General features: G+C 31.3%; 3 protein-coding genes and 1 non-coding gene across 4 annotated transcripts; 2 read left to right on the top strand and 2 right to left on the bottom strand.

The window, feature by feature from the left end:
• The first annotated feature begins 4,723 nt into the window (after positions 1-4,723).
• TRNAD-GUC (transfer RNA aspartic acid (anticodon GUC)) lies at positions 4,724-4,795 on the top strand. Its single transcript has one exon. It is a non-coding gene; the product is annotated as a tRNA-Asp (tRNA).
• A 1,920-nt stretch (positions 4,796-6,715) lies between these two features.
• LOC137821083 (UDP-arabinopyranose mutase 3) lies at positions 6,716-8,794 on the bottom strand. The gene is made up of 4 exons (XM_068625506.2): positions 8,378-8,794; positions 7,765-8,015; positions 7,504-7,672; positions 6,716-7,299 (listed from the first exon to the last, which is right to left on the bottom strand). The coding sequence occupies exons 1-4, from the start codon at positions 8,726-8,728 to the stop codon at positions 6,955-6,957; spliced, it is 1,116 nt and encodes a 371-aa protein (XP_068481607.1). The 5' UTR covers positions 8,729-8,794; the 3' UTR covers positions 6,716-6,954.
• An 11,372-nt stretch (positions 8,795-20,166) lies between these two features.
• Positions 20,167-22,406, top strand: LOC137822800 (COBRA-like protein 4). The gene is made up of 6 exons (XM_068627799.2): positions 20,167-20,317; positions 20,429-20,508; positions 20,628-21,084; positions 21,345-21,492; positions 21,585-21,871; positions 21,972-22,406. Exons 1-6 carry the CDS (start codon positions 20,218-20,220, stop codon positions 22,268-22,270), a joined length of 1,371 nt encoding a protein of 456 aa, XP_068483900.1. The 5' UTR covers positions 20,167-20,217; the 3' UTR covers positions 22,271-22,406.
• A 238-nt stretch (positions 22,407-22,644) lies between these two features.
• Positions 22,645-26,219, bottom strand: LOC137822801 (protein COBRA). The gene is made up of 6 exons (XM_068627801.1): positions 25,862-26,219; positions 25,106-25,185; positions 24,274-24,730; positions 23,752-23,908; positions 23,338-23,615; positions 22,645-23,245 (listed from the first exon to the last, which is right to left on the bottom strand). Exons 1-6 carry the CDS (start codon positions 25,962-25,964, stop codon positions 22,962-22,964), a joined length of 1,359 nt encoding a protein of 452 aa, XP_068483902.1. The 5' UTR covers positions 25,965-26,219; the 3' UTR covers positions 22,645-22,961.
• Between the last annotated feature and the right edge of the window lie 288 nt (positions 26,220-26,507).

The following is a 26,507-nucleotide window of genomic DNA, read 5'->3' as shown; positions in this document are numbered from 1 at the left end:
GTTGGCATATTTTCAAACATAATTAGAAATTTAAGTTTGTTTGAAATTTAAGTTTGTTTGTGTTTTGTATTGAAGACTATGATCGCTTTTAAGTAATAGTGTTCAAAATGTTAACATTATGATATTTGATTAGGCTAAACTAAAAAAAGTTAATTTTTTAATTTATATCATGTTACTTAAACCGACACTATAATTATAAAAGTAGTTGGTGTTAAATTTTTAAAAAATTAAAATACTTGTGTTAGTGTCAATTAGCATATGTTAATAGATTTCGTTTAATGTTGCACACAATAATGTTAGTTGACTTTAAATTGACACTAATATGACTTTAAATTGACACTAATATTTTTAATTCTTTTTATGTTTGTGTTAGTGTTAAATTAGTGACGATGTTAACGGATATAAATAAGGTAGGTTAGTGTTAGTTTAGATGACGTTAATTTTATTTATTTTCGGAATTTATATTTACTAAAATTAGCGTTATCAACACTAATTTTATTTATTTTATTATTTATTTATGTTAGTGTCAATTAGTTGATGTTAATATAATATATCTTTAATATTTATTTTAGTTTGCTAAGTTAGTACTAATTTATATGATATGAATTTGTGTGTTCGTGAGAGCGAATAAGAACCATAGATTATTTTAATATAGATGTCTAGATTTGAAGATGGTGAATTTTCTCACTCACAATTTATTTCTCTATATAAATATTTTTACACTCGTCTCCTTCATCCTCATTCGTCTCATTTACCTATACTCATCTCTTTCATCCACATCCATCCTCATCATTAACATTTTTCTCCTTCATCCACACCAATCTCTTTCATCCACACTCAACTCTTTCATCCATACTAATCTCCTTCATCCACTATTTTTATTTGTGTATTATTTTTGTTAAAGACAAAGGACGGTGTATTTAAATTGGTGTCATTAACATTAGTCACACCATCACAAATTAAATTAATATCAAAAACATATTTCATTTAGCGTTGACTTAAGTGACACTAAATTAAATAAATTTTAAAATAAAAATACATCAATGATAGCTTGGTCAACACTAAATTGTGCAAATTAAAAATTAATTTGAAAATTAGAGATGAATTAGTCAATGCTACATAGAATCACCTTAACACTAGTTGAACATTATTTCCTAATTAGTATCGATTTTCTATTATCATAGTCGACTTTTTTATTAACTCTAATACTGATTTTCTTATAGTGGAATAAAAAATGAGAAAGTTGGTTAATATATAAGAAAAAAAACTCTAAATTTATAAATTCATTATTTTAAATTTTTAGTTAGAAATGATATCATAATTTTTTTTATATCTTCAGTCACTATTTATTAGAATATTCTTCGAAAGACCCAAGACACATTTGAGACTTAAAATTACAGTCTAAAACGTTCATTTGAAAACGTGTGGGAGACGTCTAAAAGTTGTATGGAGGTGCTGAACAAAACGTGGGCAACCAACCATTGAGTAAACTTTAACCGAACCCAATATCCAAATACTTGGGTAACAAAAAGAAATATATATAAACCCTAAACATACAATCGCAATTAGGGGTCAGAGTTTGGGCTTAAGTGTGTGGACTACCCACCTCCATACACAACATGAAAATATATTTTTCTTCTTCTTGTGTCACTCCATAGAGTAGTTTTCGGATTATGTAATCTGAAAACTCATTTAAAAAAAGACTTCTGGATTATATAATTCGAAAGTTAAATAAGACTTTCGGATTACATAATTCGAAAGCTAAATAAGACTTCCGGATTATGTAATCCGAAAAGTAATCATGTTTATGAAAAAAGGTTACCGGATTATGTAATCCGGAAGGTAATTACAAATTTAAAAAATGACTTTTGAATTACATAATTCAAAATATTATAGAGGGATATTTTTAGAAATTTGAAAAATTATGGAGGTGAGAGAAGAAGGTATGGAGGTGGAGGAAGAAACCGTCCACCTGCAATTGGTGAGGCTACTGCTTATCAATTTTGGACAATGTTTTGGAATTGTTTCTTCCTGCACTTCATAGTTTCTTGTGTCACTCTATATTTCTTAAAATACAAAATAATATTTTATTTTATTTTATTGATGTTCTTTTTAAGTTCTATAATTCAATGAGTTTCTTTAAAATACTACATTCATTATAGAATACAGAAGGAATTTTTAAATCAGGAATTTTTAAATCAGAAATACCTTCTCGATTCTATAATTTAATTTTTTTTTTAGAATTCATAATGTATTTTCAGATTTATAAATACTTTCTAAATTTTATTATCAGAGATATGTAAATAAAAAATGTAGAAATTTAGATTATAAAATTTGAAATGTATTTTATTAAAGACAACATAATGTTCCAACTTATAAAACCGATATCAAATTTTTGTCTTCAATATTTAAATTAATACATTTTAAATATCTTATCTATTTATTTATTAATGTCGTAAATAAAGTGAACAAAAGTATCTTATTTATTCATTAATGTCGCAATTGAAGAGAACAAAATTTTCAAAAAGAATGAAAAAGGGGAACAGCCGACTTTTTAAGAATGACATAAAATGTTATTCATAAAAAAATTAATGTTGCTTCATATTCTTTTTACGTAATTTAATCTTTAATATATTTTCTACTTAGATTTAAACTTTTCTATTTGACCTTAATAAGATTGATGTTTTATGTTTTTTGAATTTTAAATATATTTATTAATTACATTTTAATTGAGAAAAAAAAAACGATTTTACAATATAAGGATCACTTTGTATAGTCAATTTTTTTTTAAGATAGATATAAGGATGACAAATAAGCATGCATCTAAATGCATTGTTTGAATCTGTCCCAATATTAATAAAAAATACTAAAATTGGCTGAGCATAAGTTTTTGTCACCCTTTTAAATTATTAAAATAATTTTAATTTATTTAGTATTTTATTTTAAAATTTATATAATTATAATTTTTTAATAATTCTTTGACATAAAAAATAAAATAAAAATATATTCTTTTAACATATTATATATATATATATATATTATCATTTAAGATGTAAGAATAGGCACAAATTTTATATGTATTACATATAAAAAATGGAAATGATTATCAATTTTTTACTTTTGTATAGCCTTTACAAAATTAAATTTGTAAATAAACTATTTTTAATGCTATAAGACTTAAAGATTTGAACAACCCGTATATCCACCTCCAATAACAAACCTTCAAACTCACTAAGAAAAACTCAATAATAACAACATATTTGCAATATTGCATTGTTTTTTTGGGAAACCTAAGCAAACTAAAAGAAATATTGCAGGTTCTTGAGATTAAATACTTATGCCTAGAGTGGAAGTGTATGACATTGTAAATATTCCTTGGTTAAGTGACATGATTGTCTTTTGCAAAAAATATAGTATTATCATCTCTTAAACTGTCTCTTTTTAATAGATTTATCTTGTGAGGGAGAAAAAATATTATTGACTTTTGAGCTCTCACAATACAATAGAAATTGTTAAGACAATATCTTGATATATATATATATATATTTGAAAGTATATTTATGTTATATAGCATATTTGTTGTATATGTTATGATTAAGAATAATGAAAGAACGAGTATAATATTGATTACACACCACACTTTTTAGAGACAAAATGACAAAGAAAACATAAAGTTTGATTGAAATAATGAATTTGTCTTGTATTATTATCCCATCATGTAAAATTTCATCATATTTGTTATATGTAAGATAACAACTCTTCTATAGTATTACGAGATTGTTACAAGTTTGTTAGAAGCACTCACAAACTTCTAAAACAATTGTACAAACATAATATTATTAGTATACCTATTGATAAACATAAACTTCGTTATACATTATAACACAATAGATGCCACTAATAAGCAGTAAACTCTATTAGGCGATCTAATTTATTAGACTATAGATATTCATCCAAAAAAGTAGTTTAGTACATAAGATTCTACAAACTCTAACTAGGACTACAATTTTTTTTCAAGTCAACAATTTCAAGTCAATAAATAGTAACTCATGACTAAGACAAATGATTGTCTAAGATGTATGGTAGAGTCTTACGATGTGTACAAAGTTTAAGCTTTATCTTATAGTTTTCTAATAAGCATTGTTATTGTAAAGCTTTTAAGACATAATATTTTTAATAAAACTTCAACACTTTTTGTAAATTGAACTCGTCACTCTTCTTCTTGAAGGATGACTTTATATAAGTGTAGAAGAAAATAGTCATTACAAATATTTTTTCTAGTTGTTGAGAAGTTTCAGCTCATTTTAACATCTTCCTAAAATGTATTAAATATACTTCATGCATGCATTAAATATTCTTCTAATCAAGCAACATCCTAATAGCAACAATATCCATTACTCTATTTTTGATAAATTTTATTACTCATGAAACATTTATAAAAATAATGTTATACTAACTCTAGTAAAAAATACCTAAGTTTTATGTAAAAATAACAACACTACTTAATAAAAGTTAATCCTTTCCATTACCATATAATCTAAGCATCTAGAAATTTGGTAAGAGGTCCCATCTACTTTGCATTTTGAATAGTTTTTAATGGCAAGACAGTTTTTATTATGTTAGAGTAATTTTGACTGTTTTTGTATTTACCATTACCAAAAGTTTAAAGTTGTGATATCTAACTCCTATTATGTACCCTTTTTGTATCAATTTGAACATCCAAGTCGTTGTAGTATAGTGGTGAGTATTCCCGCCTGTCACGCGGGTGACCCGGGTTCGATCCCCGGCAACGGCGTTTCTTAAAATCACTTTTTTTCATTTTCGCTGTTTTGCTTTTCCCAGCCACAATCTCTCAAACATCATCTCCTTTTATCTACCGTTTCATAGCATTCAAAACACTTATAAATTTTCTCATTTATTTATAACTTTTTAAATATATTCTTCACTTACAAGTTGTTAATCCTTTCAGAGTTATAATTTTTGTATTAAATCATTAATGGTTTTTTTTTCTAAATTTTAGTTCTTAATATTTTATTTATTTTATATTTTTGTCAATTCTATTATACGTCACCATATGCGAGTATTAGAATAAAAAAATATTTAAAAAAATCAATTAAAAGGGTCAATAGAATAGTATATGAATGAAATATTATATAAACAAATTACGTTACTATTTTATCCATACTTATGACAATTGTATTGTGTGATGTGAAAAAGAGTGTGATCAGGCTTGACAGTGTGGGAGTGCAGCTGTGGTGTTCGTATGTGATGTATTCTTTTGAATTTTGAATTTTAAAATGCAAATAATTTTTAAAAAAATATATATAAAAAATAATTTAGTATAAATATTAAATTATAATTAAGTTCTTAAAATAAAATAACCTGATAAAAATACAGACACAGTTGCAGACAACGCATATTATAAATTAACAAGTTTATTTTCATCAAGCTACTTAAAATAACTAGTAAAATAGCCAAATAAGTTTGTGTAAGTGACAAAAAAAGTAGATTACAATTAGTTATTGAAGTGACTTAAGAGAAAATGCATACGAAATAATAATATATTTTTCTAGGCCGGCTTTCTAGCTATGGCATTGGACGGCACAAGAACATGCAGATGGAAACATTGAAGACGACAATGTCATAATTCACAAAACAAGGAAAACTATAACAATGTCACGTTTACGTTCACTTCAACGCTCCAATCATAACGCTAATTAACGTTTTCCCCAACTTTTCCTTTTCGTTACAACTTTCTCAACTAAAACACAACAAAGAAATAACATCTGTGTTTCATGTTCTATCGTCCATTAGAGTAATATTTAGAAGCTCCACAAAATATTTTGAACAAACTTTCATAAAGAACTCATTTTCTTTTCTGCATTTTTTTTACAGGCTCACATATTATATTCCATCAAAGAATTCTGTTTGATACCAATTTTCTAGGATTATTTACAGCTTAAAGCAGTTTCATATTTTTGTTTTGTTATGTTCTGCCGCTGAAGCATTTTTCACATTTTAAATTTAATTTAAACTTGAAATCCATAGTTAATTTGAAATAATTCCTGTCAATTAATCTCACTCCTGAAGCTTGGAGTATGTATATTAAGATGTTTGGGTTAGCTTCTCAACAAATACTTAAAAAAAATCAAATAAGCACTTTTATAGGTTAAAAATAGTTTATATAAAAGTTAAAAATAAAATTTATGTATTATAAAGTTTTATAAATTAGTTAATGCATAATATAATTTTAGTTTTATATAAAAAAAAGTTAATTTCAATTTTTTTTATCTGATTTTTATCGTTTAGAATGTTAATGAAAAAGTTCATTCAAAGAGACGGAAAATTAAAGGATGTAACGGTGAAATAATAAGTATATAATTTACATATCAACTTAAAAGGCTAAAAAAGTTAAGTAATTGTGAAATAAACAAATGAATAGGCGTCAGTTTGTATAAAACCTCCCTTTCTAAATTTAATGTTATCTCAATATAATATCAAAATTTTAAATAAATTAAAAATTTACAAGCATGTAACTTTATATATCTATTTATATTTTTAAAATTATATTATATATTAAATCAGCTTGATACAGTATCAATAATCAAATAGTTTTAAAATTTTAAAAACGTTTAAATAAAATCAAGGTAAGACGATTCAAAATAAAATTTTAACCAAGCATCTTAATAATGAGAATAATAATAATAAGAGTGTGGAAGAAGAAGAGAAGTTGTAAATGGCAGGAATGAAAACACATTCCCAAGAGCAATAATGTGAGTGTACAATTTCAAAGTTTAGTAATAAGCTACATGTGAAACTGAAGAAAACATTAAAAAATATATGTTGAGGAGGAACACAAGTTTTATTGTTCTATCGAAAGAGAAAAGAAAAATGATGACTACAACCATATCCTCAATAGTTTGTATCCTTAGAGCCGCATTGATCAAGAATTCATTACTTTGCGGAGCCATTGGGCAATGCATCAGATTTTGGTGCCCCAGAAGGGTTTAGTTCCTCCCAAGCTTCAATCCATGTCTCCATGGAATCCGCAAGCTTGTTGAAATACTCATCAACCTTCCCAAGTTTTGCCCTCACTTGCTTGGAGAGTTCAATGTAGCATTTCTGAGCAGTTGTGCATTCCTTTGGAAGAGAAACAGATTGGAAAAATGGTATCAGCTCTTCTTGCCAGTAAATTCCTTTGTACTCCTTCTTAAGGTTTACAAATGGGTTGCTGGCTTTGCTGTGCCAGATGTAAGGCAAACCTGTCTTCACCCCCCATCCCAGATGATCACTTATCACCTGCATCATCCAACAAGGACTCAGTTAAGCTGTAACATGAGACACGAGTGCTGATTTTAAAATGACCCTTCACTTAATGATTTGAGCTATACTAAGATAACAATAATGTCAAATGTTGAGTATAAACTTAAAAGACATCATGGTACCATGTTACCTAACAATTTCTTGAGACAGATATTTTGCTACAAGTTTGGAATACAATACCTTCATGCACCAACCAGCCCACATGTCATCATAGCGTCCAATTGGTTGACCATCACCCATGAGTCCAAAGTACATTGCAGGACCAATTAACTCACGGTTGAATGCCAAATTCATACCACACATGGGAAAGAGGGTTCCCTTTGGTATAGTCATAACTGCATCCACATACCTAAGAAAAGTGTACGAGACATTACCTCAAGAATACAAAAAACCAATATCTCTGCTATGCATGCATGCTACAAATGCAAATATTCAGCATACCTAGTGTTCCTCTCTAGAGGTTTGACAAGCTGAGTTGGGGCATCATAATCAGGAATGTTGAGCCAGAGACCATGAGAAGCAGCTGTAGGAACACCTTCTCGCAGGCTAAACGGGTATCCACGGACAAAATCTGTACCCTCTCTGAATGGATCATAGAGGGTGTTGAAAAAAAATGGGGTTGATGGACTCAGAAGGTTCTTCAGATGCTGCTCTAGGGCGTTAATTTCTTTCCCAGATGGATCTTTTGCAACCTGAAAAGGGGAAAAAGAAAACCCAAAAAAAGAAAGACTATCTCATTTTACAACTGGGATCTAACCTCTACTCCATGAACATGATGTTTCACATACATATCACAAAACAAATCAAACAATAGCAGCAATGTTGTACACCAACATGTTGCATCAGATTTTAGTAGACAATGTGCCTGATCTGGAACACGATTGATACACCATGTAATGTATTAAAAAGTAAAGATTTAAAAAAAAATGTGAGAATCAAGGCATGTTTCATCTGTTCATCACCTTTTGGTTTTAAGAAGTGTTTGTTAAAATAATTGACAGAAGTAATACCCAAGTATCCTCATGGATAGTAAAATGTGAAAAAGGGGACTCACAAAGCAATCATCATCGATGGTGAAGATGTACTTCTTCTTGGAGAGCAAGAAGCCGAAGCAGCGGCAAGCAGAGTCCTTGAAGGAAATGCAGTGGGCCTTGGGGCCCAGAATGCGAGTGATGTCGTTTCGGTTGTAGAGTTCGTAGTCGAAGCCTTGAGGGACCTTGATCAACTTAGAAGGGTCACCGTCCTGCACTATTATGAGGTGGTAAGGTTCAAAGAACGCTCTCCACATCTCCAAGAACTCCAGGTTCCTTATGGTGGGGATAACTATATCCACCTCCTCCTTCAGAATCGCCGTCGCTGCTGTTCCTGACATGCTTCCTTTTTCCTCTGATCCTAGGTTTCTCATACACCACAACGTTGTTTTGGAAGAACGTCGAGGAGCACGAGGATTGGGGGGGTGTTTCTTTCCTTCAGAGGGGGTTTTGTAGAAGAAATTCTCGGTACTTGGCACGTGTGGAAAGCCAAGGATGTCTGTGTCTGTGTGCGTGTTTACTACTTTAAATTCTTCAACTTTTTATTATGGATTAGGTATTTTTACATAAATGGAGTAATTTTACACTATTTTTTTTTTTCAAATGATAAATTTAGTGTAAAATTATAGTAAAAATTCTTGTTTGTTTAATAAAGTATAATATTAAAAGTATAGATAGCTTTTAATTTCATTCTGTTTGAATATTTGGGATGTAATAATTCTGAAAAAAAGGATCATGTAATTGTATAAATTGGAGTTATTTCTTTAGGGTTTTTCAAAAAATTATATTGATGCAAAATGTGAAATTTAATTTGATTTATTTAAAATTAAAAATAATAATACTAATAAATTAGAATAACTTGAGAAAAAGAGGTATTTTTCTCTCTTTATATTTTTAAAGAATGAAACTAAAATTAAAACAAGTTATACAATTGGTTTAGATTCGACATATGTTGCTAAAGAAAAAAAAATTAAAAATTTTTCTTTCCTGAAAAGTAAACACATTCTATGTAAATTTTAACATATCTCTATTTGTTAAATTTTCATTTAAAAACTCTGGTGAATTGAAAAGATATTCTTTGAAAAAAATCTTCCAGAGATAAATTAGGAAACAAATTTTTGACAAAAACTTAAATATTGTACGGTTGAACTATAGATATATTATACTATAGATAGTGTTATGTTTTTAACTAAATCTAAACTATGGAACTTATTTTCAACCCATTTCGTATGCATTTTAGAGGTCTTTTACCATGTTGGCTGCAATTATATAAGCTTATTACTGAAATGGGACTTAATTAAAAAAAAAAAAAAGTATGATTTGGAGGAAGTTGTGTCAATTCTTATGAAAAAGTTGTATCAAAGTAACATGATTTTATTGTAAAAAAGTTTGTGTCAATATAGCAGGACTTATAGTAAAAGAGTTGTGTAAGAATGACAGAATTTCATAAAAAGTTGTGTTAGAGTGTCACAATCATGTCAAAATGAACTTGTATCAAGGTGACATGACTTTAATACCGAATATAAAGTCGTACCAATCTGACACGATTTTGATTAGTGAAATTCTCTTAAGGTTACATTGAAGTCGTGGTTATATGACATAATTTTAGTTTTATTGATTTTTTAGAAAGTTTTTTATTTTTTGTTTTTTAAAAACTTAGAATAATTGATTGAATTATTAATTTAACAAAATTAAGAAAGAAAATTTTCGTTATTTTTAATTAAAAAATTATGTTAAAATCCTAAACTTAAAACATAAACTAAAAACTTCAAATATAAAAAAAATTCAAAAAAATTAAAAAATATAAAACAATTAATAGATGATTATTTTTTTGAAAATTTGGTATCTCCAAATGAATTTTTTTACTTCAATTTGAATAATATTTTTAACAATCCCAACTCTTTATCAAAAGTTTTTTCTACAAAAATTTATCAATTTTTTTTACTATTCTGAACTTTTATTTACAAAAATTTATTAAATTTATAATTAAAATTTTTAAAAAATAAATAGAAAAATAAACAAATTTTTTAAACGACTTCAATAATATTAAAATAAATCATTAATTAATATTAGATTAACATACAAATATTAAAGTTGTGTCAAAATTATCATGACTTCACTTTTACACGATCCAAATCGTATCTTCATTACACAATTTTTTCAAAATAAAGTTATATTACTTTTGGTACAATTTTTTTTTCAGTTTTGTAATTTTTTTAAAACTCATTAATAAACTTGTCAAATTGCACTAAGATGTTAAAAAACACTCATCGTAGATGGCCTCCAAATCCACAAAAATCCATATGTGCAATTTGTTACTTGAAAGCTCACTAATTGAATATTTAAATTTCTTTTTATATAAAAGAAAATCCCTATGATTAAATAAATGCAGTTGGTTAATTAGTTATAATTACGAGAACAATTTCTTGTGGTGTACGTGATTCACAATGTGAACATTGTCTAGGAGAAACCAATTAGCGTTAGTATTCATCAGCTAGCCAGTGATCATAATATCTGTGCCTATGTTCCTTAGCAACATATTTCTATCAACATTCTCTGTCACCAATTTCTTAATTAACCTTCTAAGCATATGCGTCAAACGCTGAAATCACCACGTAAAACTTCTCCTTATGTTAACTTTATTAACTCAAAGCTTAAGGAATCATTTTTAAAATAAGGTAAGGGTTTTTCTTTCTACACTCAATAAATTTGAATATGCATCCTATCACTAATGGGAAATAATAAATATGTTTTTTGGAATTCTTTTTTTAAAATATGGTTTCCAATTTTGTTTTTCAAAATTTATTTTTCAGATTGTGTTATTTACATTTTAGATTTTTCTTTCTATAATAAGATTTTTATTTTCAATTATATTTCAAAATTTTACTTTTAAAAAACGAAAAATCTATTCCAAATTTATTTTTTTAAAAATTATTTTTCGTTCTAGAAATTTGAAATTTTTTAAAATTAATTGAATAAAGTGAGTTAAAGTAAGTTGAAAGTTGACCTTTTTGTCAGAAAGTCCTTGATTATTCGCTGGCTATGAAGCCCAATACTCGATACCACACAGGTATGGCACGACGTATACATACACGATAACTTAAAAAAAAAATATCATCATATTTTATTATATATAAGTGGTAATAAACGTCATGAACCGGTTTTATAAGATTCAGTTAGGCTTAAAGTTCACTTCATAATATGGTACGAGAGTCATTTTGAGTCTATACTAACGAGTGTTTGTTGGGTTTATTGGATCATCCGCTATCGGGCCGTTATCGGGTCATCCGCTATCAGGTCGTTATCGGATCACCCATAATATATTATCACACGCACGAGCTGTCACTCTTGGCGTGATGGAGGTGTTGATTATTAATTCAGATTTTATTATTATTAATTCATATTTTATTACCCTTAACCTATTTTACCGTTATATTGCATTAATGGTCAATTTACAGGCCTGTTACCTAGTTTATAGCTTCCAGTAATTGTAATTATTATATATATGATTGAGTGAATCAAAATTAATAAGATTAGTTTTGTAATTTTGTGCAATTACGTTCAATCAGTTGTTATAACCTTTTGCCTTTTCTTATTTCCTTCTATTAGTTCCTACAACTGGTATCAAGAGCTAGGTTGTTATCATGAACTCTACCCAATTATTATCAGTCCCTATCCTTGATGGAAAAAATTACAATCGGTGGTGTGTACAAATGAGAGTTTTGTTTGATTATCATGAGTTATGGGATGTCGTTGAGAGTGGAGTATCTGCATTAGTTGTTAATGCAACTGAAGCGCAACGAGTAGCGCATCGTGATCAGAAGAAGAAGGACAATAAGGCTTTGTATCTCATCCATCAAGGGATGAATGACGAGACGTTTGAGCATATAGAAGGAGCAACAACTGCCAGTGAGGCTTGGACAATTTTGTCAACCAATTATAAAGGTGATGATAAGATCAAAAGGGTGCACCTTCAAACCCTAAGACGCCAATATGAATTGCTGCAGATAGAAACCACAAAGACTATTGATGTCTATATAAACAAAGTTCTTGCCTTGATAAATCAGATTAAGAGCAATGGTGAAACACATTCGGAGCAGGCAAAGGTGGAAAAGATTTTGAGGTTTTAACTCCCAGATTTGAACATATTGTTGCCGCAATTGAAGAGGCCAATGACATTTCAAAAATGACAGTAAGGTTATTGTCTGGTTCCCTACGAGCGCATGAGCAACGAATGAATGGCAATAAGATTGAAAAACCAATTTAACAGGCTTTACAAGCACATGGTACTTATTGTAGTAAAGGTCGTGGTGACCAGAATCATGCAGGCGCTGAGCAAAACAACATTGGTTCCAATCACAATCAAAGTTCAAATAACTCTTGGTGTGGTGAACGTGGACGCGGAGGATGAGGAGGCATTTATAATAAATCAAATGTTGAGTGTTATAATTGTCATAAACGTGGTCATTATGCCAATGAGTGCATATCAAAAGGTGATAATCATCTGCCAATTGTGCTTAAGAAGACAGTAATCACGAACAAGATAAAGAGGATCATGCAGTACTAATGGCAGCCACATCAAATGAAACTCCAAACAATCAGACTTGGTATTTGGATACAGGTTGCACAAATCACATGTGTGGTAAGAAGGAGTTGTTTGCAGATTTGGATGACTCATTTCGCACAAAAGTGAAATTTGGTGATGGCAGGTTCGTTCCGGTTATTGGAAAAGGACTAATTCTTATCACATTGAAGAATGGTGATCACAGGTACATATATGATGTTTTCTATGTACCTGATATGAAAAGTAATTTGTTGAGTATGGGGGCAGCTGGCCGAGAAGGGTTATGTGATGCACATAGTTGAAAATAAATTATCAATTTTTGATAAAAAAAGGTAGTTTGATTCTTAAATCTTTTTTATCAAAAAACCGCATGTTTCCAGTAGATATTCATATGGGTGATTTCAAGTGCTTGAATGCAATAGTGAATAATGAATCGTGGTTATGGCATTTACGCTTTGGACACTTAAATTTTCAGAGTTTGGAAAATCTTTCCAAAAGAAATTTAGTGAATGGTTTACCCCATATTCATCACCCTGATCAATTGTGTGAGGCTTGCATTTTTGGAAAGAATCACAGGATACCATTTGTTAAGGAGCCTTGGCGTGCAAAATTTCCTTTGGAGCTTGTTCATACAGATGTTTGTGGTCCGATGAACATATCATCAGTTGGAGGTAATAAGTATTTTTTAACATTTATTGATGATTTTTCAAGGAAAACCTGGATTTTAAAATATTTAAAGCATTTGTTGAAAGAGAGAGTGACAGACAAATTAAGATGGTGCGTAGTAATGGAGGAGGTGAGTACAAGTCTAATGAATTCAAGAGACATTGTGAAGAACTTGGGTTGCAACATAACATAACTTGCCCCTACACACCTCAACACAACGGAGTTGCTGAGAGAAAGAATAGAACAATCATGGACATGGCGAGGAGCAAGCTTAAAGCGAAAGGTATGCCAAATTATTTTTGGGCTGAGGCCGTAACATGTGCGGTATATTTGATAAACAGATCACCCACTCGGAGTGTTCCTAACACAACTCCGATTGAGGCATGGAGTGGAATCAAACCCAATGTGCAACACTTGAAGGTATTTGGGTCAATTACTTATGCTCATTGCTGATCAAAAAAAAAAAAAAAAAAAACTTATGCTCATGTCCCAAAGGCAGCAAGATCGAAGTTGGATGATAAGGTAGTTAAGACCATTTTCATTGGATATAAGCATGGGGGATACAAATTGTACAATCCAATGACAAAGAAGGTGATTGTTAGTCGTGATGTTACATTTGCTGAAGATGAGGAATGACAATGGAATGCAACAACTGAAATAGATTCGAAAAAACGATATATTTATGTTTTGAACGATGATATGGAAGATGGAGTCACTCTTTAAACACCTGCAGTTCAACTGAAGTTGTAATTCAACCTGAAGTTGCAACTCCAATTGCAACTATGATGGAGCGACCAAGAAGGCAGCAACGACAACCTGTACTTCGCAATCTTGATGATGAAGTTGATGACAATGGAGATTTGGTTCACTTTGCTTTTCTTGCACTTGTCGATGCCATTCAACACCTCAAATGGCAAAAGGCTATGAATGAAGAATTGATGGCGATTGAGAAAAACAATATCATGACTCAAATTGGGAAGGTTGTTCCAAATCAGAATTAAGGGAGGATGTTGGTTATTAATTCAGATTTTATTATTATTAATTCATATTTTATTATCCTTAAACTATTTCACCGTTATATTGCATTAATGGTCAATTTACAGGCGTGTTAGTATTCCTAGTTTATAGCTTCCAGTAATTGTAATTATTATTATTATTATATATATATATGATTGAGTGAATCAAAATTAATAAGATTAATTTTGTAATTTTGTGCAATTACGTTCAATCAGTTGCTATAACTTTTTGCCTTTTCTTATTTCCTTCCATTAGTTCCTACAGGGGGTGTGTTGGAGATCATACATCGACTAGAGATGAAAACAATTTATTGTATATAAGTGTGTGCAAATCTCAACCTTATAAACTGATTTTATGAAGTTGAGTTAAGTATAAAGTCTACTTCGTAATAAGATACGGTAAGTCTAGGCATATAAATATAAATGGACAAAATCTAGAGGTGGAGTAAATCGTTACATAGAGAAAGAAAAAAAAATAGTAAACTTTCTGTATTTTTTATTTTTGAGGGATTACGTATAGAAGATATAATTTTTTGTTACTCTTTTATTTTATAGTTTAAAATATTAAAATTTATTTAAAAAATAGAAAATGACTTAAGCAGCATTCATAATTATTCGTATCAAAACCATATCCGGTATCTTAGTTTAGGAAAAAATATATAAAAAATATATATACTTTTTAAGATTTGTATCTAGATACATCAAGGCATCCACGTCCAACACGGGTACGACATACGATATTATTATGTTTGTCATTTTAGATAATTTAGGGTCCATATGTTTGTGTGCTGGATAAAGCCAATCACTTTTTACTTTTAGAATCAAAACATCTTCTCTTGTTTTGCTCAAACAACTGCAATTTGAAAAAGACAAAAGACATGTTACTGAGTTTATTTACTGAATACAGAAACACAGAGCACAAGGTGATCAAGCAAAAGGAAAAGAAAAAGATATATCTAAAGACAAAAGAGGTTGAGAAAGTTATTTTGCATTAAAAAAAACTACACTTAACAAAACCTATGAGACAAATTTATATAGAAGAAAATAGAAAAATCGAAAAACTCACTTGAGCATTAGTTGATATCTATGAGACAATTCTTTGAATGTTGATATCTTTATTTAAGTTGGGAGTAAATATTCAGCATTCCAGCTTACAATACAATGTATTAATATCGAAAATGGTAAAATGGTAAGGTCTTGGTGAGAATGTCAATCAACTAAAGTTTGATGTATGTATGATGAGAAAATTAATTAAACATTGGTGTAACTTTTTTCTAATTATGTGTTAGTCTATCTCAATGTTTTTGGTATGCTCATGAAAGACAGGATTGAAAACTATTTGTATAGATGATTGATTGTCACAATAAAGTAAAGCAGATTGAGAATATGAGATGAAGAACCTACACAAAATGATTCAACCATTGCAATTTGCAAGTTTTACAAGCATGAGTCTTATATTCACCTTTTAAGGAATATATTGAGACAATTGACTACTTTTTCGAAGGTTGTGATATAGGATAATGTCTAAGAAAAATAATATACTTAGTAACAGATCTCTGAGAATCAGGGCATCTAGCCCAATTTGAATCGCTAAACACCTTCAACTGTATATTGTTTTAAGAAATATGCATTGACCATGTGTTCATTTAAGATATCATAGTATGTAGAGAGAGACTTGATGATGGATCATGGTAGGAGCAACCACAAATCGGCTAAGATTATGAACAACATGAGCAATATCTAGACGAGTATTAGTGAGGTGTATAAATCTACCAATGAGCTTTCTATAAGAAATTGAGTCCACTAAAAGTTCAACATCAGTGAAAGTTGTACGCTTGGAAAGGTGTAGAAACAGGCGCGGAAGCAAGGATTCCAACATCTCTTAAAATGCAAATAGTGTATTTTTGTTGACACAATTGTATTCCTCTTTCACTTATTGTCACCTCAAAACTATGAAAATAAGTTAAATCTCCTAAATTCTTTATTTTGAAAGTTTGATCAAGGGAAGAAGTAATATTATGTATTTTATCAATGTCATTTCTAGTAAGTATACTATCATCTACATATATTAGGAGAGTAGTTGTCTTTGGCCTAACATGTTTTAGAAAAAAAGAATTATCATAATTAGCTTGTTTGAAATAATGTAAGAGTAGAAAATATTTTAGCACTACATAACTTTTAAGTAGGAAGAATTATGGCCTGAAACCTTTTTTGACAAGTTTGTATCATAAAATTCTAATTGTCCATAGATCTCATAACCATTTATATCGCATAGATTATTATAGATCACTAAATTCATTTTGATCCAAAACTTATTCATTTGAATTTCTAAAATCACAAAGTCTTATTTGATAGAATTTTGACATGAGATATACATGTGAAGAGTATGGTCAGATCCTTTTTAATGGTCTTAAAGAGTATGAATGTATTATAAATAACCACATAATATGCTTGAGTAATAGAATGAATGTCATTGAAATATACATCATCATCAGACTCGTTAAAAGATGGATCAAATTATGTGTTTATCATGAGACAAATGCGAGTTTCCTCTTGTAGTTCTTCTTTTGACTCTAAGAGATCAAGATCTTTCTAGATAGACATAAATTTTTTCTTCTTGAAAACTTATTTATTATTTGTTTCTTGTCCTGAACACTTTGACTTGTAATGTTCTATTTTCCTAAACATTCTATTTTCTTGCATTCTTGTCCTAAACACTTTGACTCGTCTTTGGTAAAAGTCTTCCCTTTACTAATCATACATGTTTTATGAGCACATTTATGAACTTATCAAATAGGAAGAAGAATTTTTCTTCATCTAACTCCTCAACGCTTCATGAATCCTTTACTACTTTTAGCATTTTGGCAAGTGCAACCGTCTTCTATTTTTTAGTAGGGATGGCAAAGCGGGACGGGCCGTGCGGGCGGGCCCGCTAGTAAAAAACGCGGGGCGGACTAACCTTTTCAACCCGCTAACCCGCATTAGCCCGCCCTGCATTAGCCCGCAGCCCGCGCGGGCCAGCAGCGGGGCGGGGCGGGCTGGCCCGCTAACCCGTAAGAAAAAAAAATTGGCACTTAGTAGCAGCTGGGCAACGCAATTAGGTTTTCACAAAATTTCGAAGAAAAAAACACAATACAATCGCGTCAATAATGTTTATGTTTAATATTTTTGAATTAATGTTTATGTTTAATGTTTTGGAATTAGGTATTTTTAATGTTTTGGAAGTGGGAGAATAATGATATTTGATATTTATCTTAATGTTTTGATGTTTCACTATGTTTGAAAAGGAAGAAAAAACATTTAGGTTTGATAGTAACAAATATATAGGTTTAATTTGACAATTTTTTAAGAAAAAAATGTAAAAAAAATATATTTAATTTTAAAAAAAAAAGAAAAAAGAACGCGGACTGGCCCGCAAACCCGTGAGCCAGCTCTTATGCGGGGACGGGTCAAGAATTCTAACCCGCAATAACTTTGCGGGACGGGCCAATGCGGGGCGGGCTGGCCTGCTTTGCCACCCCTATTTTTTAGCATTGAGTGCCCATTTTTTTATACCTTTTTTGGACATCATGTTAAAGCACCACTCCATTAGCTTTAAGGATGTCAATGAACTCCTCTAAATAAGCGTCTCAAGGTCCTTAAACACCCTTAAGATTGTTTCTTTAAATTTTCATTGAGTATAATTCTCAAAAATTCTTCCTGAGAAATGAGGTTGGTTGATAATAACTTGAAATCTTCATAACATAATTTGAATGTTTTTATTCTTCTCCATGCTAAATAACTCACGTTGGAGAGTCAAGAAATGAAGTTTGTTTTGTTTTTACTTTTTTAGAACTTTTATATGTAACCGTTAAAGTGTCTCACAAATACTTTACATACATAAATTTTAATATAATAACAAAACTTACCTATAATAATAAAAGTATGGTTAATATTGTTTTCTAAAATTTAATGTTTTATTTTATTAATTTTTTTTTATATTGTATATTATTAAGGTGAAATTTGAATCATGATGTATATATAGAATTTGACATTTTACTAGTATTTTTTAGTGCCTTCAAGTTATATTGTTTTTAATATTTTTAATATATTTTAAAATATTAAAATTAGTATTTCTTAGATATGTATAAAAAGAGAATATATATATATATATATATATATATATATATATCACTCTTACAGAAACGAAATATCTTTACAATAAAATATTACTATTTTTTACTCAACCAAATTAATAAAAAAAATCCTATTATATTATTTTTTTTCTTCTTTCATATTTTCCTCCACCCCAGTATTTGTAAGAAAGTCAAATATAAACACTTTATGCTAGGAGTTGCAATTTGAGTTATAACTTACTTTTAGTTTGCTTTTAAATTTTCGGTTTTTAAATTTAGAATATTCAACTCCTAGAACTTTAACTTTTTGTGACTCAATTTTTTTTTTCCAAACCACGTAATCAAGAATCAATTAACAATTAGTTTACAAAAATAACTTCATTTCATTTTATTTTTTAATTGAGTGATAGATAATCAGGTTTGAAGACTAAGGCCCAATAACTTCAATTGAGACCGATGGGCTACATTGGATTTGTTCAATGTATCAATTGATTTTAAATGTGTTGTATTGTACCATTTTATGGCTAGTATCAGGATCTGGTTCTGTTGGGCACATTATATTTGTTTTCAATCAATCCCAAGATGGTAACTCAGTACCATATTCCCCAAGGCATATCAACGGTGAAAACAGACGATTTAGCTATTTGTTATGTAAACATGAACAACTTATATGGATAGATGTTGATGTTTAGCCCCAAACACAAACTACTTCCAGATAAATAACTATTTTAAGATGTAATGGTTAATGTACTCCTAGGGACCGAATGGTCCCATGACATATCGGTATCCGGTACTGACATATAAGAAGATGAACAAATTAATTAAAACGCATATTAACCTTATATAAATTAGGTAATGTGAACTTTAATTATGACACGTGCTTTAATTTAGGTCCAATAAAAGAGCTTATCAGATACTATAAATAGGCACAACAATCAAAATAAAGGTACGTTATTATAACAATATTTAATTATATCGAATATCGAATTGAGTATTGGAAACCTTTTACACGTGCACTCCAGACCGAAAGCTGAAGCCCGAGAGGAGGAGGAAGGAAGGAAAACGTCACCGTAGAAAAATAATCAATTGTTCAGTAGGAGTTATTCTCATAACATGCTCCTCTTACCAGAAGAGTTAATAATCCCAAAGAATAAACAAAGACTTAAAAGATCCCTAGCTATAAATCATTACTCAATTTGAAGCAAGTCGTTTAAAGAATGAAAAGTGAGTGAAAACTGGCTAACCCCTGATGTATCCTGAGGAAAACAGAAAATTGGCTATGTTTAAACACGCCAACATATTGAGGATAGCTGCTTGCATGCAAGCAATTGAAAAGAGAGATGCAGACATAACATTTCTTTTGAATGTGATATCACATGGACCTAACAACTACTAGGTGATAACATATTCATATGTTGTTATAAATGCACTGGTACATCAGCACTTCTTGCAAGTTGTGTGCCACACTAGAACTAGTGATTCTGTGAACTTCATCTTCAGGCATGGAATATGATAGTGGTAAAAAGCAGCAAAAGGACACATTTGGATGCTTCAAGTTGGTTGCCTTAATTGCTCTATGCTTCGTTCTAATATCTCCAGCAGGTAAATTACACAACTATATGTTCCAAAAAAACTCATAAGTTAGAGTTTAAATATAGTTTATTTTTTTGCTCAGGGATTCATTATAAGTTTTTTATCTTGTTGTGACTGTAGAATCATTTGATGCATTGGATCCAACTGGGAACGTGACTATAAGATGGGATATCATGTCCTGGACATCAGATGGATATTTGGTAACTTCTGACCATTCTATTCATAATATGCATGGATTCTATATTTATGCATATCAAAAGGTCTCCAAAAGAATGCTCAAGTTATACACAAACTGATTAGTTATGTTAAATTTTGGTAGGCCACTGTGACATTGTTTAATTTCCAACTGTACCGAAATATTATGAATCCTGGGTGGACTCTGGGGTGGACATGGGCAAAGAAGGAAATAATCTGGGCCGTGGTGGGGGCTCAAGCCACAGAGCAAGGAGACTGTGCCAAGTTCAAGTTGAAGATTCCTCATAGCTGCAAGAGGAACCCTCAAGTGGTTGACTTGCTACCTGGAGCTCCTTTCAACATGCAGTTCACCAACTGCTGCAGGGGTGGTGTGCTTACATCTTGGGGGCAAAACCCTTCAGGTGCAGTCTCCTCATTTCAGATAGGTGTGGGACTCTCTGGCACCTCCAACAAGACAGTCAAATTGCCTAAGAACTTCAAATTGCTGGGACCTGGACCAGGATATTCATGTGGCCCTGCTAAGGTTGTTCCATCCACTGCAATCCTCACAGATGATCGTAGGAGAAAAATGCAGGCATTGAGTATGTGCCTACATTACTAGTTCCCTTCATTCACTGTATCTCTGTGATTACTGATGCATTGCTAGTATTAACAATGAGTTTAATTTTCATACACGGTTAGCGTAAAAAAATTTACACTCAACCAAATCAGTGCATATATGACATTAAAGTCTTCAAAAGTTAACAATCTTATATGATTTGTTCACTAGTAAAAATGCTTTACACACATTGCATTCTAATTAAAATTGTTTAATGCTTCTATCTTATGGTTTTCTATGCAGTGTCTTGGAATGTGACATGCACTTATTCACAGTTTCTTGCCTCCAAGAACCCAAGCTGTTGTGTTTCTATGTCATCTTTCTACAGCGACAAAATAACAGGTTGTCCACCTTGTGCTTGTGGTTGCCAGAATAACGATACCTGTGTCACGTAAGCCACCCTTGTGATTTTACTTCATTTTTTTTCTCCTTCTAATTAGTAATGGCCTACAATTTTTACATCTTACTATGATGGGCATGCAGGAGAGACTCGAAGATCCTGAAAGAGAATGTCACCTCACCTCACCGAAAATCAGACATCACACCGAAACCATTGCTGCAATGCACACACCACCTGTGTCATGTCCGGGTGCACTGGCATTTGAAAGACAACTATGAGGACTATTGGCGTGTCAAGATTGCCATTATCAACTTCAACTATCGGTTGAATTTCACTGATTGGTCTCTTGTTGTGCAGCACCCCAATCTCAATAATGTAACCCAAGTCTATAGCTTTGAATACATGCCACTTCTTCCCTATGAATCCATAAGTGAGTTCTTAGAGATGGACACCAAATGGTTGAGTCTTTTCTGTGTTAGTGCTTTAGAAGAGGTTTCCTTAATACTCTGCTTGCTGATTTGTATATGCAGATGATACAGGCATGTTCTATGGTTTGAAATATTACAATGATCTGTTGATGGAAGCTGGGCCTAAAGGGAATGTCCAGTCTGAGGTGCTCATGAAGAAGGACAAGAACACATTTACTCTCAAGCAGGGATGGGCATTTCCTAGGAGGGTCTATTTTAATGGTGATGAATGCATGCTGCCACCTCCTGATTCATATCCTATGTTGCCAAACTCTGCCCAAAAACCACCAACAACTATTACATTGATGGCAGCCTATGTGGTTTTTACATTATTTTTGCATTTGGTTGTAACACTTTTTTGAGGTATAAGAGAGGCTCCTATTAGTTTAAAGCTTACAGCTTAGAGAGATGAGTTAGCTGGAAGATATGCCAAATGGAATTTCTTATGAACTCTTACACGTATCAAATGAATATATTCACTCATAAGGTAACATTTTATCTTCGTGTTGTTAGTCATTCTAAAATTAGAAAGTGTAAGATGAGAACAAACAAACGAGACAGGTGATTTGGGTCCTACAGGTATATACTATCAACCCTTTCTGCATAGTACTTTTTACATTCAATATAACTCCATCTGCATAGGTTTTGGGATTGTAAAAATGTGAAAATGAATATATAACAAATGACTTCAGAAACGGAAGAAGTGATACCTATAATTTCGTCTTGAATCATCATCTCAACACTAATAAATTGGATATTCTATAATCTGAAAAAATAATTATCATCCAAGCAAGTAACTTACAATAATTATACAACTCAAAAGCTAAAAAGATGTGTAACTTATACGGGGTAAAATGCAATCCCCAAGGTGAATAAAGGACAGAATTCTTGCGGCAAGCATTTATGCATCTGTTATACTTTTTATTGCCTTGGTAGCAGCTTCTATGCAGTTTTGACAATGGGGATGACTTTATCTTTTAACAAGCTGGTGCAGAAGACAGAGATATAATACTCCAAAAGAGTAGGTGGTATCTCTATATTCTCTATGATTGATTAAATAACACTTAAGAAACAAGCTAAAATGGCTATGAGTGTACTTAGTAAAGAGAAAACTAGTTTAGAACTTGCATTTGGCAGCCAAGGGTAGGCATCTGGAGGAGGCATAACACAGTTATCCCCGTTGAAATAAATCCTTCTCGGGAAAGCCCATCCCTTATCAAATGTGAAGGTTGATTTGTCTTTTCTAAGTAAGATTTCTGATTGAACGTTACCAAGAGTTTCAGCTGAAGAAAGAAAATCATTGTAGAACTTGATTCCCCAAAGCATACTTGTATCATCTGAAAAAACATATCCCAAATCAATAACATAAGACTGGGATGTTTTCTTCACAAGATCATCTTGAAATATGGCTATGAAAGAGAGAACTTACTCAAGCCCTCATAGGGTGTAAGTGACTTGTACTGAAAACTGAAGAGCTGGGTAATATTATCTAAATTGGGATGCTGCACAACAAGGTTCCACTGTGAATAGTTCATTCTGTAATTGAAATTAGTAATTGTGATCTTGACCCTCCAGTACTCTTTGTAATTGACCTTCACATGCCAATGTACTCGAATAGGACACATGTGGCTGGTACACTGAACTAGAGGTGTGCTTGCACCTTTGCCTGATGATGATACAACCGAAGCTAAATGTGGTGAATTTGGACTGTAATACAAGCAGAAAAATAAATCATAAGAATGGGAAATGATGAAAAAATTTACTCAGAAAATACTTTGAAGAACTGCTAGACACAAAAAAGGAAGGTTTCAGATATATAGGAATAGATAAATTGTAGACTTACGCTACACAGCTGCCAGGATCTGTTTTGTTTTGGCAGCCACAGGTGCAGGTTGGGCAGTTTACTACTGTATCATTATAGAAGGATGAGAGGGAAACACAACAACTTGGTGTCTTCTGAGCCAGGAATTGAGAATAAGTGCAGGTAATATTCCAAGTCACTGCCACAAAGTATGCAAGTTTAGTTGAAGCGAAGTAAGAATTTGGATTTCATACTCTGAACTCTTCTGAACAATGTACAAAGCATAACTTATTATTTAGTACATCACTACCAATTATTTCTTTCACAAAAATAATATCCATTACATTTACAGAAGCAAATGATGCTAGCATGAAAAATTGAAAATGAAACGTTGAAAGTGAAAAACATGGATAGAATGAACTTCCGTGACTAAAATAATAATGAAAGTTCAAAAGGAACTTCAATTCTTTTATCTAGATGCTGGCTTTATGAAGAAAGTTTAGAAAAGTCAAACGTATATAAAAAGGATTTTGATTAATTCAATGCAATTTTCAACTAACTTACTCATGGCCTGGGTGGTTCTCCTCTTGTCATTGGTAATAAATGTAGTTGGTTTCACAATCTTTGCAGGACCACAAGTGTAGCCAGGTCCTGGTGCTTTGAGGGTAAAATTTTTAGGCATTTTGACCGTTTTGTTTGTCGTTCCAGAAGAACCAACACTAATCTGGAAAGAACTTACAGCACTACCGGGGTCCTGACCCCATGAATTTAGGACACCCCCTTTGCAACAATTTGCAATCTGCTGGTTGTAAGGAGTCCCTGGCAGTAAATCCACCACTGTTGGGTCCTTCTTACAACAATGAGGAATACCTGCTTTGAACTTTGAACAGTCCCCTTGCTCTGTGGTTTGGCTTCCCATCATGCTCCAAATTACTTCTTTTTTAGCCCAGGTCCACCCTAATGACCATCCAGGGGCCTGAATGTGGCGATATTGTTGAAAGTTGTACATTGTAACAACAGCCTGCTCAAGCCATACAAGAAGGTTCAACTTCTTTTAAGAAGCAGAAACAGATCATAGAAGCCTATATTTTTTGTATTCACAATCAAATTAAAAAAATGGTTGCTGATTCTTTGACATGTGAAGTCATTCATGATTTCAGTGTAGTTAATGGTGAATACAAAATGTTAAAAGAGTAATAACCAATTAACCATAGTAAAATTTACCCACTCAGACAAACTTTTAAGTCCTGTTCAAACAAAGTATGTGCAATTCAGAAGATCCATCAAGCTACAAATAAGTCTAGTCTTAGATAGTTCTCATCGATTTTAGAAAAATTTCCAAGGTACGAGTCATATTGAGTACTTAATTTACATTCAAAAATCTGTGGTCACTTACAACATAGCCATCTGCAGTCCAGCTAATGACATCCCATTTGATTGTTATATTGCCAGTTGGATCAAGCGGATCATAGGCTTCTGTAAATGAACAAGCAAGAAATATTGATGAATTGTAAATTAAACTGATATAGTAAAACACTAAAACAAAAAATAGATAAAAGTGTAATTTGTATCCATGAGCAACCTCACACTTTCTCCAAGTTCAATAAAGAAACAGTAAGGGTTTAAGAGCCTATACCTTTCTTTATTTTCGTTTTCTCTCATCAAAATTTTTTGTAGAGATTTATTATCAAATCCATATAATCACAAAAAAAATCACTGTGAACTCATCTAAATTAGTAATCAGATGGGTGTAACTGTACTAAACTATAGTTCTATTAGTAGACACCAGATCACTAATATGCAACATCTAAGTGCTTAAAATTTAAAAGAAGATGCATTCAAAAGGAAATACATTGATTCCATCTTGCAATTTCTTTGATCAGTTAAAGTGCCAAACAAAAGACTATGAACCGACACAAAGAAGTGAGAATCCAAATTGACTGCAAGGACCAGTCAACTAATATACAGATCAATGTAACCAAATGCCCTTCATTTTCCTCAATCACAATTCTACCAAAAGAGCCAAACTTTTGAGAAAATGGAAAATAGGAACTCAGTAACTCAAATAGAAATAGAACCAGAAAGCAAATCATCAATGTACATGTAGGAACCAAATTTGAGCTCCATGTAAACAATAAGAGGAAGCCAATACCTGTAGAAGTGAATGAGGAAAAAAAAGACAGCAGCAGGAGAAAGACTGCAAAGGCAGCACGAGGGACAACAGATCCAATGGCAGATAGCATGGTGTGTTCCATTTCTTGGTGCAGATTTTATATGACAATGTTGCTCAAGTTCAAGATCTGCACCAAAAATGGAGAGAGAGCAAACAGAAGTTTAGACCTCTCAGCTCTCTAGTTCCATCACAAAGCAGAAGCTTTGGTTTCCAAATGAACTGAGTCTGTCATGATACTTCATGTAATCACTGTCTTTATTGTATAACTGTAACCAAACTATTGGGAAGATCTGATAAAAACAGCCATCACCAAATACCAATTTTGCCCTTTGATGACAGTTATTTTATTGAACCAACAAGGTTAATTTATTGAGAGAGTTAGGTAGTATCTTTTTTTATTTACAGTAGGCTTTGTTGACTAAGTGCAAAATTATACCTGTTAATTAAAAAACATTTAAACAAAAATTACTAATTTTATCATTTAACAGTCAAATACATTTGTTTTATTGTAATTTTAATTGTTAAATTTTCAAACCAAGATGTTGTTTTTTAATGTGGCACTTAAATTTGAAAACTACTCGGGTAATTCTTGAACCCTATTTAAGGATATAATGGGAATGACGAA

This window comes from Phaseolus vulgaris, chromosome 9 (genome assembly GCF_051622355.1).
Source record: "Phaseolus vulgaris cultivar YP4 chromosome 9, ASM5162235v1, whole genome shotgun sequence".
Classification (NCBI taxonomy): domain Eukaryota; kingdom Viridiplantae; phylum Streptophyta; class Magnoliopsida; order Fabales; family Fabaceae; genus Phaseolus; species Phaseolus vulgaris.
This window is presented reverse-complemented; position numbering and strand designations above follow the sequence as displayed.

Excerpts from the sequence above, each read along its gene's own strand:
- LOC137822800 (XM_068627799.2), top strand. The coding sequence starts at position 20,218 with ATGGAATATGATAGTGGTAAAAAGCAGCAAAAGGACACATTTGGATGC. Across the intron at positions 21,493-21,584 it reads AATAACGATACCTGTGTCAC|GAGAGACTCGAAGATCCTGA; the intron begins GTAAGCCACCCT and ends ATGGGCATGCAG. Across the intron at positions 21,872-21,971 it reads TCTTCCCTATGAATCCATAA|ATGATACAGGCATGTTCTAT; the intron begins GTGAGTTCTTAG and ends TTGTATATGCAG.
- LOC137821083 (XM_068625506.2), bottom strand. The coding sequence starts at position 8,728 with ATGAGAAACCTAGGATCAGAGGAAAAAGGAAGCATGTCAGGAACAGCA. Across the intron at positions 8,016-8,377 it reads CCATCGATGATGATTGCTTT|GTTGCAAAAGATCCATCTGG; the intron begins GTGAGTCCCCTT and ends TCCCCTTTTCAG. Across the intron at positions 7,300-7,503 it reads GGGCTGGTTGGTGCATGAAG|GTGATAAGTGATCATCTGGG; the intron begins GTATTGTATTCC and ends TGGATGATGCAG.
- LOC137822801 (XM_068627801.1), bottom strand. The coding sequence starts at position 25,964 with ATGGAACACACCATGCTATCTGCCATTGGATCTGTTGTCCCTCGTGCT. Across the intron at positions 24,731-25,105 it reads GGACTGCAGATGGCTATGTT|GCTGTTGTTACAATGTACAA; the intron begins GTAAGTGACCAC and ends TGGCTTGAGCAG. Across the intron at positions 23,616-23,751 it reads GATCCTGGCAGCTGTGTAGC|TCCAAATTCACCACATTTAG; the intron begins GTAAGTCTACAA and ends CTTGTATTACAG.